The sequence below is a fragment of the Mustelus asterias genome, chromosome X (genome assembly GCF_964213995.1).
Source record: "Mustelus asterias chromosome X, sMusAst1.hap1.1, whole genome shotgun sequence".
Lineage (NCBI taxonomy): Eukaryota > Metazoa > Chordata > Chondrichthyes > Carcharhiniformes > Triakidae > Mustelus > Mustelus asterias.
In genome coordinates this window covers 3,634,797-3,651,524 of record NC_135834.1, presented here as the reverse complement: position 1 = coordinate 3,651,524, position 16,728 = coordinate 3,634,797, and the positions used below count along the sequence as shown (strand labels likewise).

The 16,728-nt window shown below is 47.3% G+C and overlaps 1 protein-coding gene across 4 annotated transcripts in view; it reads left to right on the top strand.

Annotated features, from left to right (window-relative positions):
* Positions 1–3,385, top strand: part of LOC144481888 (natural resistance-associated macrophage protein 2-like) — a 113,810-nt gene extending 110,425 nt beyond the window's left edge. For all 4 annotated transcript variants that reach the window (XM_078201047.1, XM_078201048.1, XM_078201046.1 and 1 more), the window contains one exon: positions 615–3,385. In XM_078201047.1, coding sequence (XP_078057173.1) covers positions 615–722 — 108 coding nt within the window. In that variant the 3' untranslated portion in view covers positions 723–3,385. The remainder of the gene's footprint in view (positions 1–614) is intronic.
* Positions 3,386–16,728: the final 13,343 nt, after the last annotated feature.

The following is a 16,728-nucleotide window of genomic DNA, read 5'->3' as shown; positions in this document are numbered from 1 at the left end:
TGATCAAGGCAGCAGCATCTGTACCCGAGAAACCGCTCCCAGGTAGAAATTAGCCTGAAGTGTTACTCTGGCCAACAAACTGGGTTCGGTCCAGAATATCCTTTCTGAAAGGAAGGTGATGGCCTAGTGGTATTATCACTAGACTATTAAGCCAGAAACTCGGCTAATGTTCTGGGGACCTGGGTTCAAATCCCACCACGGCAGGTGGTGGAATTTAAATTCAATAAAAAATATCTGGAATTAAGAATCTACTGATGAAACCATTGTCGGAAAAACCCATCTGGTTCACTAATGTCCTTTAGGGAAGGAAATCTCCTGTCCTTACCCGGTCTGGCCTACAGAGCCACAGCAATGTGGTTGACTCTCAACTACCCTCGGGCAACTAGGGATGGGCAATAAATGCTGACCCAGCCAGCGACGCCCTTGTCCCACAAATGAATTTTTTAAAAACTGCAGATGGGAGTGGCAATTACTCATCTTAATGGGTGATTGTCCGACCGTGCAAAAAGGAAAGAATCCAGCAAGCGACTAGCTGTGCTGCTTTAATTCAGAGCTGTGGAAGGAAGTGATTGATTTTATGAAGTGACCTGTGCTTTGTCTCTTGTCTCTCTTAGGTCTGGTACTGTGCAGTCTCACTGGGAGTCCCCCATCTCAGCTGCGGACGCACAGTAAACAATAGCAGTGCTGTGCTTATCGAAGAGCGAGGCGAGACTGACAGCTAACCAGAGCAAACCCCTTTCTGCATCCCTGCGTCCAGGCGCCGGGCTCTAGTTTTACTGGGTGGCATTCGGAGGACTGTTCCATTGGGAACCACACGAGAGCTATTCTAAGCCAACCTTTCTTGAGGGGGAATTCAGTAGTTCCTGTGAATTAAATAACTATCGTAGGGTGTTAGGATGATAATTCTTAATTAGAAGCTTTACAGAAAGCCCTAGTTTAACACTACCTTTTAGATCTCAGATAATTGTGCTGATCTAGCATTGAATGATATTCCCTTCCCCCCCCCCCCCACCTCCTCACTGATGTGAAGAGTCAGATGCTCTCAGTATATATTTTAAATCCCAAACGTGTATTTTATTATGGTATAGTGCCTCGTGATCAACATGTGCAAGTTCTGCTGAGGACGATTTGTAACGTTTTTAAATTAAAACAATTTTGTATATTTAAAAAAATTCAATGTGTCACCAAACATTTGCTGGCCCGGTTTCCTGGTCTACATTCAGACTGCGAACTCGGCACAACAGTGCTCCCATCCCTCCCACATACCAAATATTTTATCAGGCGCCAGTATAGCTTCAGCCTCTTTCTCAACTCCCCGCTGGGAAGGGTTGCCAATGAAGGGCAGTGTTATAGCCTTTGAAGTATTCAAATTAAGGATTGCCTCACAGGCTGGGGACAAAGCTGGAAGGAAAATAAAATGAGTGCCGGAAAAAGGCAGCGTCTGTAGAGACAGAAACGAGAGTTAAAGTTTCGGGATCAGTATGACATCTTCAGGACTCCCAACCAAGAGTCATGTTGGACTCACAACGTTAACTCTTGTGTCCCTCTCCGCACGCCTGTTGTGTTTTTCTGTTTTTTTTATTTCTCCAGTATCCAGTGTTTTGCTTTTGGTTTTAGAAAGTGTGAATTGTGATGCATTCCGGTTGAGTTGACAGCTTTTATTTCACACGGGCTCAGGAACTGGGACTCTGCCAACTGTTTCTGGACTGAGCGAGAAGCTAAGATGCCCACAGGGTTCAAAGAACAATGTAGCACAGGAACAGGCTCTTCGGCCCACATTGAAAGCCATGTTTCCAGTAATGTTCGCAAATTCGAGTCCAAGCTGGCTAAGCCAGGTTGACTTGGGGAAGTTTGATATGGAATTAAAGGGAAAGGCGCTTGACCTTTTTGAATCCGGTTTTTCAGTTCTGGAAAACATAATAAAGAGTTTTCCAGCACTCCCAGTGTGCCATCTCGCTGTGATACTGAGGTGCATAGACTGAGAATGACTCAGCTGACCTTGGCTGAGGCCTTTTTGGATGGCACAGTGGTTAGCACTGCTGCCTCACACTGCCAGGGACCCAGGTTCGATTCCCGGCTTGGGTCACTGTCTGTGTGGAGTCTGCACGTTCTCCCCGTATCTGCGTGGGTTTCCTCCGGGTGCTCCGGTTTCCTCCCACACTCCAAAGATGTGTGGGTTAGGGTGGATTGGCCGTGCTAAATTGTCCCTCAGTGTTACCCGAACAGGAATGTGGCGACGAGGTGATTTTCAAAGTAGCTTCATTGCAGTGTTAATGTAAGCCTACTTGTGACACTAATCAATAAATAAACTTTAACCTTCTTGAGTAAGGCAGTAAATAATCCTGGATTCCTGCTCCTGCTCATTATGCTTCTGCTCGGCAGTGCTGAGTATCTGGGTCTGTGGCTGGCTGATTGAATTAACAAGAAAGTGGTGGCTCTGGTGACAGTGTTGGGAAGTCCTGTGAATGGAACATCCGAGAGTGGTTTGCTGCCCTCGGTTTCCCTCCGATTGCAGAGAGCCGTTGATGCAAGCACATTGTGCCCACTCCCTCAGTCAGAAAACTCAGCATAGTGCCGTGTTTGGCTGGTGGCCTTGGAATCTGTTCCAATTGTTGTACCTCTAATCTGAGTAGTGTTTCAAGATGGGAATATCGGAATTATCTGTTGTTACAATAATGGCAGCAGGGATATTTTTTTATTTAAGTTTGTTTTGAAGCTCTCCTATCAAGTGCTGCGTATTTTAAAAGCTGCCTGGACTTTTGTTTCTGGAATACGACACTGCACTTAATCTGGGGGCTGGACTTCTGCCAGTGGTGTGACTGATTAAATTTGAACCAAATAACTGGGTTTGACTGTTGATTCTGACCCCCAGACATCAGTGACCCTCCCCAGCCACTGGGGAAAGGGTGTGAGGTGACTTGTACTCCGAACTTTTCCCGTTTCTTCCTTTTGTCATTTCCCGCTATTCCACGGTTCCCCTGCTCTGTGTCTGTCCTGCAAAGGTGGGAGTGCTGGAATCACACTCGGCATCCGTTCCCCATGAGCGATGTTTCACACATCGATACGTGTGGGCCGCCCTGAATGGGCTGGTGAGCAGTGCTGCACAGTCAGAGCCAGGCAGGGGAACAATAACCAGCAACTTTGGAGGGAATTGTCAATTGCTACTTAACATGTGTTGGGACGGCACTCCTGTTGTGTTTTTATCCAAATTGTGCTGAGCACAAAGGAGGAACAAGGTCGCAAAGTGCTGCAGGGGCTGAAGAGTCTGACTGTGATATGTAGTTTGAGATGTTTCCAATCGTGAAGTCCTGTCGATCTGATCACTTGAGAATTCTGTAATGAACTGTTGTTTTTTTTTTGAATAAATTGATTAGATTGTCTCTGTTATTGTGTTTCTGAAGCTGCCCCTCATCATTTAGCAGTACAGTAAGAAGTCTCACAACACCAGGTTAAAGTCTGTGCAGCACCTAATGTGTTTGGGACTTGAAACTGCCTCAATTATCCAACCTCCCAAGTCAGCATTTGCCAGTATGACAGAGCCAAGCAGTTTCAAACAACTGGAGAATGGTCCAGTGCCATATTTGTAATACCATATTCCCAGAGCCTTGAGCAATCCTGCTGCTCTCTCACTCTACCCCTTTAAACACACACACACACACAGACTGCTCCATGTGAATCTGGGTTAGCCACGACTCTTCTTTCTACCTGTCAGAAAAAGCAAATGGCAATATTGGGAGAAGACTTTACAACAATTTTACAATTGGGAAATATCTCCCAAAAAGATGCAACTTACGTTCCCAAGGATTTGCTCTTCTATGGTACCTGCTTGTAGCAGCACCCCAAAGCTCCAACAATTGGGGGGGGGGAATCATGCACACAGGCTTGTACCATCAAGTGAGGTAATCATATACTCCTGTTCCACCACTCTGACAGACCCCTGTACCATTTGTGTGTGTGTGTGTCACAGACAGAAGTAAAGTTTATTAGTCACAAGTAGGCTTACATTAACGCTGCAATGAAGTTACTGTAAAAATCCCCTAGTCGCCACACTACGGCACCTGTTCGGGTACACCGAGGGAGAATTTAGCACAGCCTAACCAGCATGCCTTTCGGACTGGGAGGAAACCCGCACAGACACGGGGAGAACGTACAAACAGTCTGTCACACACACACACATTGATGAGATGGATCCATGTCGGCACAGTGGTTAGCACTGCTGCCTCACAGCGCTAGGGACCGGGTTCGATTCCCGGCTTGGATCACTGCGCGGAGTCTGCACTCCCCGTGTATGCGTGGGTTTCCTCTGGGTGCTCCGGTTTCCCTCCACAGTCCAAAAGATGTGCAGGTTAGGTGGATTGGCCATGCTAAATTGCCCCTTGGTGTCACGGGGACTAGCCAGGGTAAATGCATGGGGATAGGGCCTGGGTGGAATTTGGTTGGTGCAGGCTCAATGGGCTGAATGGCCTTCTGAACTGGGTTCTATGATTCTAAGTGGCATATTAGCGGGTTCCTGTTATCACTGGCTCAAACTTCAAAGAATAAAGAAAAGTACGGCGCAAGAACAGGCCCTTCGGCCCTCCAAGCCTGTGCCGATCATGATGCCCTAACTAAACTAAAAAAAAACCCTCCTGCCCTTACCCGGTCTGTATCCCTCTATTCCCTCCCTATTCATTACCCATCTCGATGTCTCTTAAATGTTGCTAATGTGCCTGATTCAGCACCTCCTCTGGCAGCGCGTTCCAGGCACCCACCACTCTCTGTGTGAAAAATCTCCCTTAAACTTTCCCCCTCTCACCTTGAACCTGTGCCCCCTTGTAATTGACACTTCCACCCTGAGGAAAAAGCTTCTGACTCTCCACCCTGTCTGTGCCTCTCATCATTTTGTTGACCAGGTCTCCCCTCAGCCTCCGTCTTTCCAGTGAAAACAATCCTAGTTTATTCAACCTCTCCTCATAGCCAACACCCTCGAGACCCGGCAACATCCTGGTGAACCTTCTCTGCACTCTCTCCAAAGCTTCCACGCCCTTCTGGTAGTGTGGTGACCAGAACTGCACGCAATACTCTAAATGCGGCCTAACCAAGGTTTTATATAGCTGCAACATGATTTCCCAACTCCTGTACTCAATGCCCCGGCTGATGAAGGTAAGCATGCATATCCCCAGCACTATCAGAAACTCCATCAATCTTCGTGTCATCCACAAACTTGCTAATCAGATTGCCCACGTTTTCCTCCAGATCGTTTACATAAACTACAAACCGAGGTCCCAGCACTGATCCCTGCGGAACACCGCTAGCACAGTAAGAAGTCTCACAACACCAGGTTAAAGTCCAACAGGTTTATTTGGTAGCAAATACCATAAGCTTTCGGAGCAATGCTCCTTCGTCAGATGGAGTGGTCTCTGTTCTCAAACAGGGCACAGACACAGAAATCAAATTACAGAATACTGATTAGAATGCAAATCTCTACAGCCAGCCAGGTCTTAAATGCACAGACAATGTGGGTGGAGGGAGCATTCAACACAGGTTAAAGAGATGTGTATTGTCTCCAGACAGTACAGCTTGTGAAATTGTGCAAGTCCAGGAGTCAAGCTGCGGGGGTTACTGATAATGTGACATAAATCCAACATCCCGGTTTAGACCGTCCTCATGTGTGCGAAACTTGGCTATCAGTTTCTGCTCAGTGACTCTGCGCTGTCGTGTGTCGTGAAGGCCGCCTTGGAGAACGCTTACCTGAAGATCCAAGGCTGAATGCCCGTGACTGCTGAAGTGCTCCCCCACAGGAAGAGAACAGTCTTGTCTGGTGATTGTCGAGCGGTGTTCATTCATCCATTGTCGTAGCGTCTGCATGGTTTCCCCAATGTACCATGCCTCGGGACATCCTTTCTTGCAGCGTATCAGGTAGACAACGTTGGCCGAGTTGCAAGAGTAGGTACCATGTACCTGGTAGATGGTGTTCTCACGTGAGATGATGGCATCCGTGTTGATGATCCGGCACGTCTTGCAGAGGTTGCTGTGGCACGGTTGTGTGGTGTCGTGGTCACTGTTCTCCTGAAGGCTGGGTAGTTTGCTGCGGACAATGGTCTGTTTGAGGTTGCGTGGTTGTTTGAAGGCAAGAAGTGGGGGTGTGGGGATGGCCTTGGCGAGATGTTCGTCTTCATCAATGACATGTTGAAGGCTCCGGAGGAGATGGCGTAGCTTCTCCGCTCCGGGGAAGTACTGGACGACGAAGGGTACTCTGTCCACCGTGTCCCGTGTTTGTCTTCTGAGGAGGTCGGTGCGCTAGCTACAGATCTCCATTCTGAGAAACATCCTTCCACCGCTACTCTCTCTCTTCTAGAACCAAGCCAGTTCTGTATCCATCTAGTCAGCCCACCCTAAATCCCATGTGATTTTAGTTTTTGTACCAGTCTGCCATGTGGGATCTTGTCAAATGCCTTACTAAAGTCCTTGTAAACTACATCCACAGCCCTTCCCTCATCAATTTTCTTTGTCACCTCTTCAAAAAACTCAACCAAGTTGCTGAGACTTGACCTTCCCTGTACAAAACCATGCTGCCTGTCACTAACTGGTCCATTTTCTTCCAAATGTGCAGATATCCTGTCCCTCAGTATCTTCTCCAAAACCTTCCCATCAGTGATGTCAGGCTCACCGGCCTATAATTTGCTGGATTATTCCTGCTTCCATTCTTAAACAAGGGAACAATATTGGCCATTCTCCAGCCCTCTGGAACCTGTAGTCAAAGAGGATGTGAAGATGTCTGTTGAGGCCCCAACTATTTCTTCCCTTGCCTCCTGCAGTAACCTGCGGTAGGCCCCATCTGCCCCACAGGAATTGTCTACCTTAATGCAATTTAGGATAGCCAGCACTTCCTCCTTTGATATATAGACATTCTCAAGAGTTTTCACTCGCCATCCCTGACCTTAACATCCGTCATGTCCTTCTTGACTCATTAAGGATCTCACCCACTTCCTGTGGCTCCACGCGTAACTTCCCTCCATTGGCCTTGAGTGGGCCTACTGTTTCTCTTGCTACCCTCTTGCTCCTAATATAAAAAGCCCTGGGATTCTCCTTGACCTCTTGGCTAAAGACATTTCATAGCCCCTTTTAGCCCTCCTAATTCCACGTTTAAGTTCCTTCCTACTTTCTCTATACTCCTTAAAGGCTTTTGTCAGTTTTTGGATGTCTAGACCTATCCTTTTTCCTTTTGACTAAGCTTCACTGTCACTACTCAATATATTACCTCCTTCCAATAAGCAGTTTGTATTTATATAGTGTCTTTAATATAAAGAACTTCCCAGGGCATTTCGCGGGTCTTAGCAAACAAAATGATGGCACATGCGACAAGGAGGTATTGGGATATCTTGGTCAGGTGACCAAAAGCTTAAACAAAAAGGTGGGTTTTAAGCAGTGCTTCCAAAGGGGAGAAAAGGGAATTCTGAAACTTGGGCCTTGGCAGCTGAAGGCATAGCCACCAAGTTGTAGAGACCAACCAAAGAGTGATATCCACTTCAGAACTGGTACCCACAGTAACCAGTTATCCTTCATTCATGGTAAAGTATATAATTGGAAAAAGTATTTGGAATTTTAATAGTGAGCATCCCCTTGACATTCAACGACATTGCTGTCAGCATCCTTGGGGTTACCATTGACCAGAAACTGAACTGGACTCACCACATAAACACAGTGGCTACAAGAGCAGGTCAGAGGCTGGGAATCCTGCGGTGAGTAACTCACCTCCTGACTCCCCAAAGCCTGTCCACCATCTACAAGGCACAAGTCAGGAGTGTGATGGAATACTCCCCACTTGCCTGGATGGGTGCAGCTCCAACAACACTCAAGAAGCTTGACACCATCCAGGACAAAGCAGCCCCGCTTGATTGGCACCCCATCCACAAACATTCACTCCCTCCACCACCGACGCTCAGTAGCAGCAGTGTGTACCATCTACAAGATGCACTGCAGCAACTCACCAAAGATCATTAGCACCTTCCAAACCCAGGACCACTTCCATCTAGAAGGACAAGGGCAGCAGCTACCTGGGAACATCTGGAGGTTCCCCTACAAGTTACTCACCATCCTGTTAAGACCCAGGTCAGAAACTCCAAGGTATTTATGAAGCTAGCCTAGACCCCAACTATTAAATTTGATTGTGGTATTAGGGTATGATTCAAGTGACCCAGTAGGGAGCTTTTATCAAACAGTTTATTTAAGAACACAGTTAAATATAACAAAAATAATTAGCTTAACTTTTAACAATTACAAGAGTTAAACATGACACGGTATTTTTCTTAACAGCTAGCTATCTCTGTTGTTCCAATTTAAATGGGCATCTTCAAAATTAGCATGAAAACAAGTCTGCTCACGTGAGCAGTATGTAAGCTTGAATATTCTGTGAAAAGGTCCAGCCTCCCATCACATGACCATACCTGTCAATCATCCAAATGAAGCTCCACTCTGCAAAATCCCAGGGGAAAACAGCAGAAGAACATTACTTCAGATTAAAACCAACATTCTGGCCATCAGAAACAATTAAGCTGTTGCAGCAACAGAACAGGATGTCGGTAGACGCCACAGCTCCGAGTGCATAAAAAACTGCTACCAGCGAACCTGCACAATGACATGGCCCAAATACATTTCTTATAAGCACAGTATCATCACAGTCCACACGATACAAAAATATATCGCCGTTCCTTCACTGTCGCTGGGTCAAAATCCTGGAACTCCCTTTCTAATAGCACTGTGGGTGTACCTACACCACATGGACTGACTGATGTCCAATAACAATCCTGGAACTCTCTCCCTAACAGCACTGTGGGTGTACCTACACCACATGGACTGACTGATGTCCAATAACAATCCTGGAACTCTCTCCCTCACAGCACTGTGAGTGTACCTACACCACATGGGCGGCACAGTAGCACAGTTGGGCGGCACGGTAGCACAGTGGTTAGCACTGCTGCTTCACAGCTCCAGGGACCTGGGTTCGATTCCCAGCTCGAGTCACTGTCTGTGTGGAGTTTGCACATTCTCCTTGTGTCTGCGTGAGTTTCCTCTGGGAGCTCCGGTTTCCTCCCACAGTCCAAAGATGTGCGGGTTAGGTTGATTGGCCATGCTAAAAAATTGCCCTTAGTGTCTTGAGATGCGTAGGTTAGAGGGATTAGTGGGTAAATATGTCGGGATATGGGGGTAGGGCCTGGGTGGGATTGTGGTCGGTGCAGACTCGATGGGCCGAATGGCCTCTTTCTGTGATGTAGGATTTCTATTTCTAATATTCTCAGACATAGAACATAGAACATTACAGCACAGAACAGGCCCTTCGGCCCACGATGTTGTGCCGACCTTCATCTGAAACCAAGATCAAGCTATCCCACTCCCTACCATCCTGGTGTGCTCCATGTGCCTATCCAATAACCGCTTAAATGTTCCTAAAGTGTCTGACTCCACTATCACTGCAGGCAGTCCATTCCACACCCCAACCACTCTCTGCGTGAAGAACCTACCTCTGATATCCTTCCTATATCTCCCACCATGAACCCTATAGTTATGCCCCCTTGTAATAGCTCCATCCACCCGAGGAAATAGTCTTTGAACGTTCACTCGATCTATCCCCTTCATCATTTTATAAACCTCTATTAAGTCTCCCCTCAATCTCCTCCGCTCCAGAGAGAACAGCCCCAGCTCCCTCAACCTTTCCTCATAAGACCGACACTCCAAACCAGGCAGCATCCTGGTAAATCTCCTCTGCACTCTTTCCAGCGCTTCCACATCCTTCTTATAGTGAGGTGACCAGAACTGCACGCAATATTCCAAATGCGGTCTCACCAAGGTCCTGTACAGTTGCAGCATAACCCCACGGCTCTTAAACTCCAACCCCCTGTTAATAAAAGCTAACACACTATATGCCTTCTTCACAGCTCTATCCACTTGAGTGGCAACCTTTAGAGATCTGTGGATATGGACCCCAAGATCTCTCTGTTCCTCCACAGTCTTCAGAACCCTACCTTTGACCCTGTAATCCACATTTAAATTAGTCCTACCAAAATGAATCACCTCACATTTATCAGGGTTAAACTCCATTTGCCATTTTTCAGCCCAGCTTTGCATCCTATCTATGTCTCTTTGCAGCCTACAACACCCCTCCACCTCATCCACTACTCCACCAATCTTGGTGTCATCAGCAAATTTACTGATCCACCCTTCAGCCCCCTCCTCTAAGTCATTAATAAAAATCACAAAGAGCAGAGGACCAAGCACCGATCCCTGCGGCACTCCGCTAGCAACCTGCCTCCAGTCCGAAAATTTTCCATCCACCACCACCCTCTGTCTTCGATCAGATAGCCAGTTACCTATCCAATCGGCCAACTTTCCCTCTATCCCACACCTCCTTACTTTCATCATAAGCCGACCATGGGGGACCTTATCAAACGCCTTACTAAAATCCATGTATATGACATCAACCGCCCTACCTTCATCAACACACCTAGTTACCTCCTCAAAAAATTCTATCAAATTTGTGAGGCACGATTTGCCCTTCACAAATCCGTGCTGACTATCCCGGATTAATCCGCATCTTTCTAAATGGTCGTAAATCCCATCCCTAAGGACCTTTTCCATCAATTTACCAACCACCGAAGTCAGACTAACCGGTCTATAATTACCAGGGTCATTTCTATTCCCTTTCTTAAACAGAGGAACAACATTCGCCACTCTCCAGTCCTCTGGCACCATCCCCGTGGACAGCGAGGACCCAAAGATCAAAGCCAAAGGCTCTGCAATCTCATCCCTCGCCTCCCAAAGAATCCTAGGATACATTTCATCAGGCCCAGGGGACTTATCGACCTTCAGTTTATTCAAAACTGCCAATACATCCTCCCTCCGAACATCTATTTCCTCCAGCCTATTAGCCTGTAACACCTTCTCTTCCTGAAAAACATGGCCCCTCTCCTTGGTGAACACTGAAGAAAAGTATTCATTCATCACCTCGCCTATCTCTACTGATTCCATACACAAGTTCCCACCACTGTCCTTGACCGGCCCTAACCTCACCCTGGTCATTCTTTTATTCCTCACATAAGAGTAAAAAGCCTTGGGGTTTTCCTTGATCCGACCCGCCAAGGACTTCTCATGTCCCCTCCTAGCTCTCCTCAGCCCCTTTTTCAGCTCATTCCTTGCTAACTTGTAACCCTCAATCGAGCCATCTGAACCTTGTTTCCTCATCCCTACATAAGCTTCCCTCTTCCTTTTCACAAGACATTCCACCTCTTTTGTGAACCACGGTTCCCTCACTCGGCCATTTCCTCCCTGCCTGACAGGGACATACCTATCAAGGACACCCAGTATTTGTTCCTTGAAAAAGTTCCACTTTTCATCAGTGCCTTTCCCTGACAGTTTCTGTTCCCATCTTATGCCCCCTAATTCTTGTCTAATCGCATCATAATTACCTCTCCCCCAATTGTAAGCCTTGCCCTGCCGCCCGGCCCTATCCCTCTCCATTGCAATAACAAAAGACACCGAATTGTGGTCACTATCTCCAAAGTTCTCTCCCACAACCAAATCTAACACTTGGCCCGGTTCATTTCCCAGTACCAAATCCAATGTGGCCTCACCCCTTGTCGGCCTATCCACATATTGTGTCAGGAAACCCTCCTGCACACACTGCACACAAAGTGCCCCATCCAAACTATTTGACCTACAAAGGTTCCAATCAATATTTGGAAAGTTAAAGTCCCCCATGACAACTACCCTGTGACCCCCACACGTATCCATAATCTGCTTAGCAATTTCTTCCTCCACATCTCTATTACTATTTGGGGGCCTATAGTAAACTCCTAGCAACGTGACCGCTCCTTTCCTGTTTCTAACTGCAGCCCATATTACCTCAGTGTGCATATCCCCCTCAAAGTGCTTTTCCGCAGCCGTTAAACTATCCTTGATTAACAATGCTACTCCTCCACCTCTTTTACCAGCTTCCCTACATTTAGTGAAACATCTATACCCCGGAACGTCCAACAACCATTCCTGTCCTTGTTCTACCCACGTCTCCGTAATGGCCACAACATCGTAGTCCCAAGTAGCAATCCACGCCCCAAGTTCATCCACCTTGTTCCGGATGCTCCTTGCATTGAAGTAGACACACTTCAACCCATCTTCCTGTCTACCGGTACCCACCCTTGACCTTGATACCTTCCCCAATATCTCACCACCCTCAACACTGACTTCCGGACTACAACTCCTTTTCCCACTCCCCTGACAAATTAGTTTAAATCCCCCTGAAGAGCCGTAGCAAATTTCCCTCCCAGGATATTGGTGCCCCTCTGGTTCAGGTGCACCCCGTCCTGTTTGTAGAGGTCCCACCTTCCCCAGAACGTGTTCCAATTATCCACGTATCTGAAACCCTCCCTCCTACACCATCCCTGCAACCACATGTTTAAGTGCACTCTCTCCCTGTTCCTCAACTCGCTATCACGTGGCACCGGTAGCGTACCAGAGATGACCACATGTTTTGTCTTTGCTCTCAGCTTCCAGCCCAGCTCCCGAAATTCCTGTTTTAAATCCCCGTCCCTTCTCTTACCTATGTCGTTGGTACCAATGTGTACCACGACTTGTGACTGTTTCCCCTCCCCCTTAAGAATCCGGAAAACACGGTCCGAGACGTCACGGACCCTGGCATCCGCTAGGCAACAAACCATCCTCGAGTCTCTTTTGCTGCCACAGAACCTCCTATCTATCCCTCTAACTAACGAGTCCCCAATAACTATTGCCCTCCCGCTCTCCTCCTTACCCTCCTGAGCCACAGGGACGGACTCAGTGCCGGAGATCCTCTCACTGCGGCTCACCACTGGTATGTCGTCCCCCTCAACCGTATCCAAAGCGGAATACTTATTGCTAAGGGGAACGACCACAGGGGATCCCTGCACCGACTGCTTCTTCCCAGCCCCTCTCACTGTCACCCATCTATTTTCATTCCTCGGAGTAACTGTATCCCTGAAGCTTCTGTCTATGGCCATCTCTGCATCCCTAATGATCCTAAGTTCCTCCAACTCCAGCTCCAGTTCCCTTACACGGTTTTGGAGGAGCTGCAGATGGATGCACTTCTCACAGGTATAATCAGCAGGGACACTGACGTCGTCCCTCACCTCGAACATAGTGCAAGAGGAACATTGCACTGCCTTCACACCCATCCCCTCTAGATACCCTGCCAGTACCAGGTAGAAACAGCAAAAAATGAATTAACTCACCCCTGCTCGCCCTTTCTGCCCAAGCCCTGTGAGCCAAAGCCCTACTGCTTTCACTCTGCCTCCTGCTCACTCTGCTGCCCGCTAACGACGCTGCCCGCTCAAAAGTGCGGCCTACTTTTAAACCCTCCAAAAACCTTCCCAGACTCCTGCTGGGCCCACTTCCTGTTTTAAAAAAAAACCTCCGATTTTTTTACACAAATTTAACTTAAAATAAATAAATAAATGTAGTGAACAAACCAACTGCCTTCTCCTCAGCCTGGTCCTGTGGACTGACTGATGTCCAATAAGAATCCTGGAACTCCCTCCCTAACAGCACTGTGGGTGTACCTACACCACATGGACTGACTGATGTCCAATAACAATCCTGGAACTCCCTCCCTAACAGCACTGTGGGTGTACCTACACCACATGGACTGACTGATGTCCAATAACAATCCTGGAACTCCCTCCCTAACAGCACTGTGGGTGTACCTACACCACATGGACTGACTGATGTCCAATAACAATCCTGGAACTCCCTCCCTAACAGCACTGTGGGTGTACCTACACCACATGGACTGACTGATGTCCAATAACAATCCTGGAACTCCCTCCCTAACAGCACTGTGGGTGTACCTACACCACATGGACTGACTGATGTCCAATAACAATCCTGGAACTCCCTCCCTAACAGCACTGTGGGTGTACCTACACCACATGGACTGACTGATGTCCAATAACAATCCTGGAACTCCCTCCCTAACAGCACAGTGGGTGTACCTACACCACATGGACTGACTGATGTCCAATAACAATCCTGGAACTCCCTCCCTAACAGCACTGTGGGTGTACCTACACCACATGGACTGACTGAGATCCAATAACAATCCTGGAACTCCCTCCCTAACAGCACTGTGGGTGTACCTACACCACATGGACTGACTGATGTCCAATAACAATCCTGGAACTCCCTCCCTAACAGCACAGTGGGTGTACCTACACCACATGGACTGACTGATGTCCAATAACAATCCTGGAACTCCCTCCCTAACAGCACTGTGGGTGTACCTACACCACATGGACTGACTGATGTCCAATAACAATCCTGGAACTCCCTCCCTAACAGCACAGTGGGTGTACCTACACCACATGGACTGCAATGTTTCAAGAAGGCAGCTCACCTACCAACCTTTCAAGGGGCAATTAGGGACGGACGATAAATGCTGGGCACAGCCAGTGGCACCCACATCCCATAATAGAATTTTAAAATGCATGGAGGTTTTCCAATTATTGTTGCATGGTGATTCCTTTCGGGATAGTGATCTTATCTTTCTTGAGCAGCAGCAACAGACCATGGCTGTCCCTGACAAGAAGTGTAGGAGCCATGAGTATAGAGACAGTAAGGAAAGAGAGACATGAGCGGCGAGATGGCAGATGGAGTTTAATCTGGACAAATGTGAGGCAATGCATTTTGGAAGGTCTAATACAGATAGGAAATATACAGTAAATGGCAGAACCCTTAAGAGTATTGATAGGCAGAGGGATCTGGGTGTACAGGTACACAGGTCACTGAAAGTGGCAATGCAGGTGGAGAAGGTAGTCAAGAAGACACACGCATGCTTGCCTTCATCGGCCGGGGCACTGAGTTTAAAAATTGGCAAGTCATGTTGCAGCTTTATAGAACCTTAGTTCGGCCGCCCTTGGAATATAGTGTTCAATTCTGGTCGCCACACCACCAGAAGGATGTGGAGGCTTTGGAGAGGGTACAGAAAAGATTTACCAGGATGTTGCCTGGTATGGAGGGCATTAGCTATGAGGAGAGGTTAGAACATAGAACATTACAGCGCAGTACAGGCCCTTCGGCCCTCGATGTTGCACCGACCAGTGAAACCAATCTAAAGCCCATCTAACTTACACTATTCCAATATCATCCATATGTTTATCCAATGACCCTTTAAATGCCCTTAATGTTGACGAGTCCACTATTGTTGCAGGCAGGGCATTCCACGCCCTTACTACTCTATGAGTAAAGAACCTACCTCTGACATCTGTCCTATATCTATCACCCCTCAATTTAAAGCTATGTCCCCTCGTGCTAGCCATCACCATCCGAGGAAAAAGGCTCTCACTGTCCACCCTATCTAACCCTCTGATCGTCTTGTATGCCTCTATTAAGTCACCTCTTAACCTTCTTCTCTCTAACGAAAACAGCCTCAAGTCACTCAGCCTTTCCTCATAAGACCTTCCCACCATACCAGGCAACATCCTGGTAAATCTCCTCTGCACCCTCTCCAATGCTTCCACATCCTTCCTATAATGTGGTGACCAGAACTGTACACAATACTCCAAGTGCGGCTGCACCAGAGTTTTGTACAGCTGCAGCATGACCACCTGGCTCCAAAACTCAATCCCTCTACCAATAAAAGCTAACACACCGTACGCCTTCTTAACAACCCTATCAACCTGGGTGCCAACTTTCAGGGATCTATGCACATGGACACCGAGATCTCTCTGCTCATCCACACTACCAAGTATCTTACCATTAGCCCATTACTCTCTAATCCTGTTACTCCTTCCAAAGTGAATCACCTCACACTTTCCACATTAAACTCCATTTGCCACCTCTCAGCCCAGCTCTGCAGCTTATCTATGTCCCTCTGTAACCTGCAACATCCTTCCACACTGTCCACAACTCCACCGACTTTAGTGTCATCCGCAAATTTACTAACCCACCCTTCTATACCCTCATCCAGGTCATTTATAAAAATGACAAACAGCAGTGGCCCCAAACAGATTCTTGCGGTACACCACTAGTAACTGAACTCCAGGATGAACATTTCCCATCAACCACCACCCTCTGTCTTCTTACAGCTAGCCAATTTCTGATCCAAACCGCAAAATCACCCTCAATCCCATGCCTCCGTATTTTCTGCAATAGCCTACCATGGGGAACCTTATCAAACGCTTTGCTGAAATCCATATACACCACATCAACTGCTTTACCCTCATCCACCTCTTTGGTCACCTTCTCAAAGAACTCAATAAGGTTTGTGAGGCACAACCTACTTTTCACAAAACCGTGTTGACTATCCCTAAACAACTTGTTCCTTTCTAGATGATTATAAATCCTATCTCTTATAATCCTTTCCAAAACTTTGCCCACAACAGAAGTAAGGCTCACCGGTCTATAATTACCAGGGTTGTCTCTACTCCCCTTCTTGAACAAGGGGACAACATTTGCTATCCTCCAGTCTTCTGGCACTATTCCTGTACAGTAAGAAGTCTCACAACACCAGGTTAAAGTCCAACAGGTATATTTGGTAGCAAATACCATAAGCTTTCGGAGCACAGCTCCTTCGTCAGATGGAGTGGATATCTGTTCTCAAACAGTGCAAACAGACACAGAAATCAAATTACAGAATACTGATTAGAATGCAAATCTCTACAGCCAGCCAGGTCTTAAATGTACAGACAATGTGGGTGGAGGGAGCATTCAACACAGGTTAAAGAG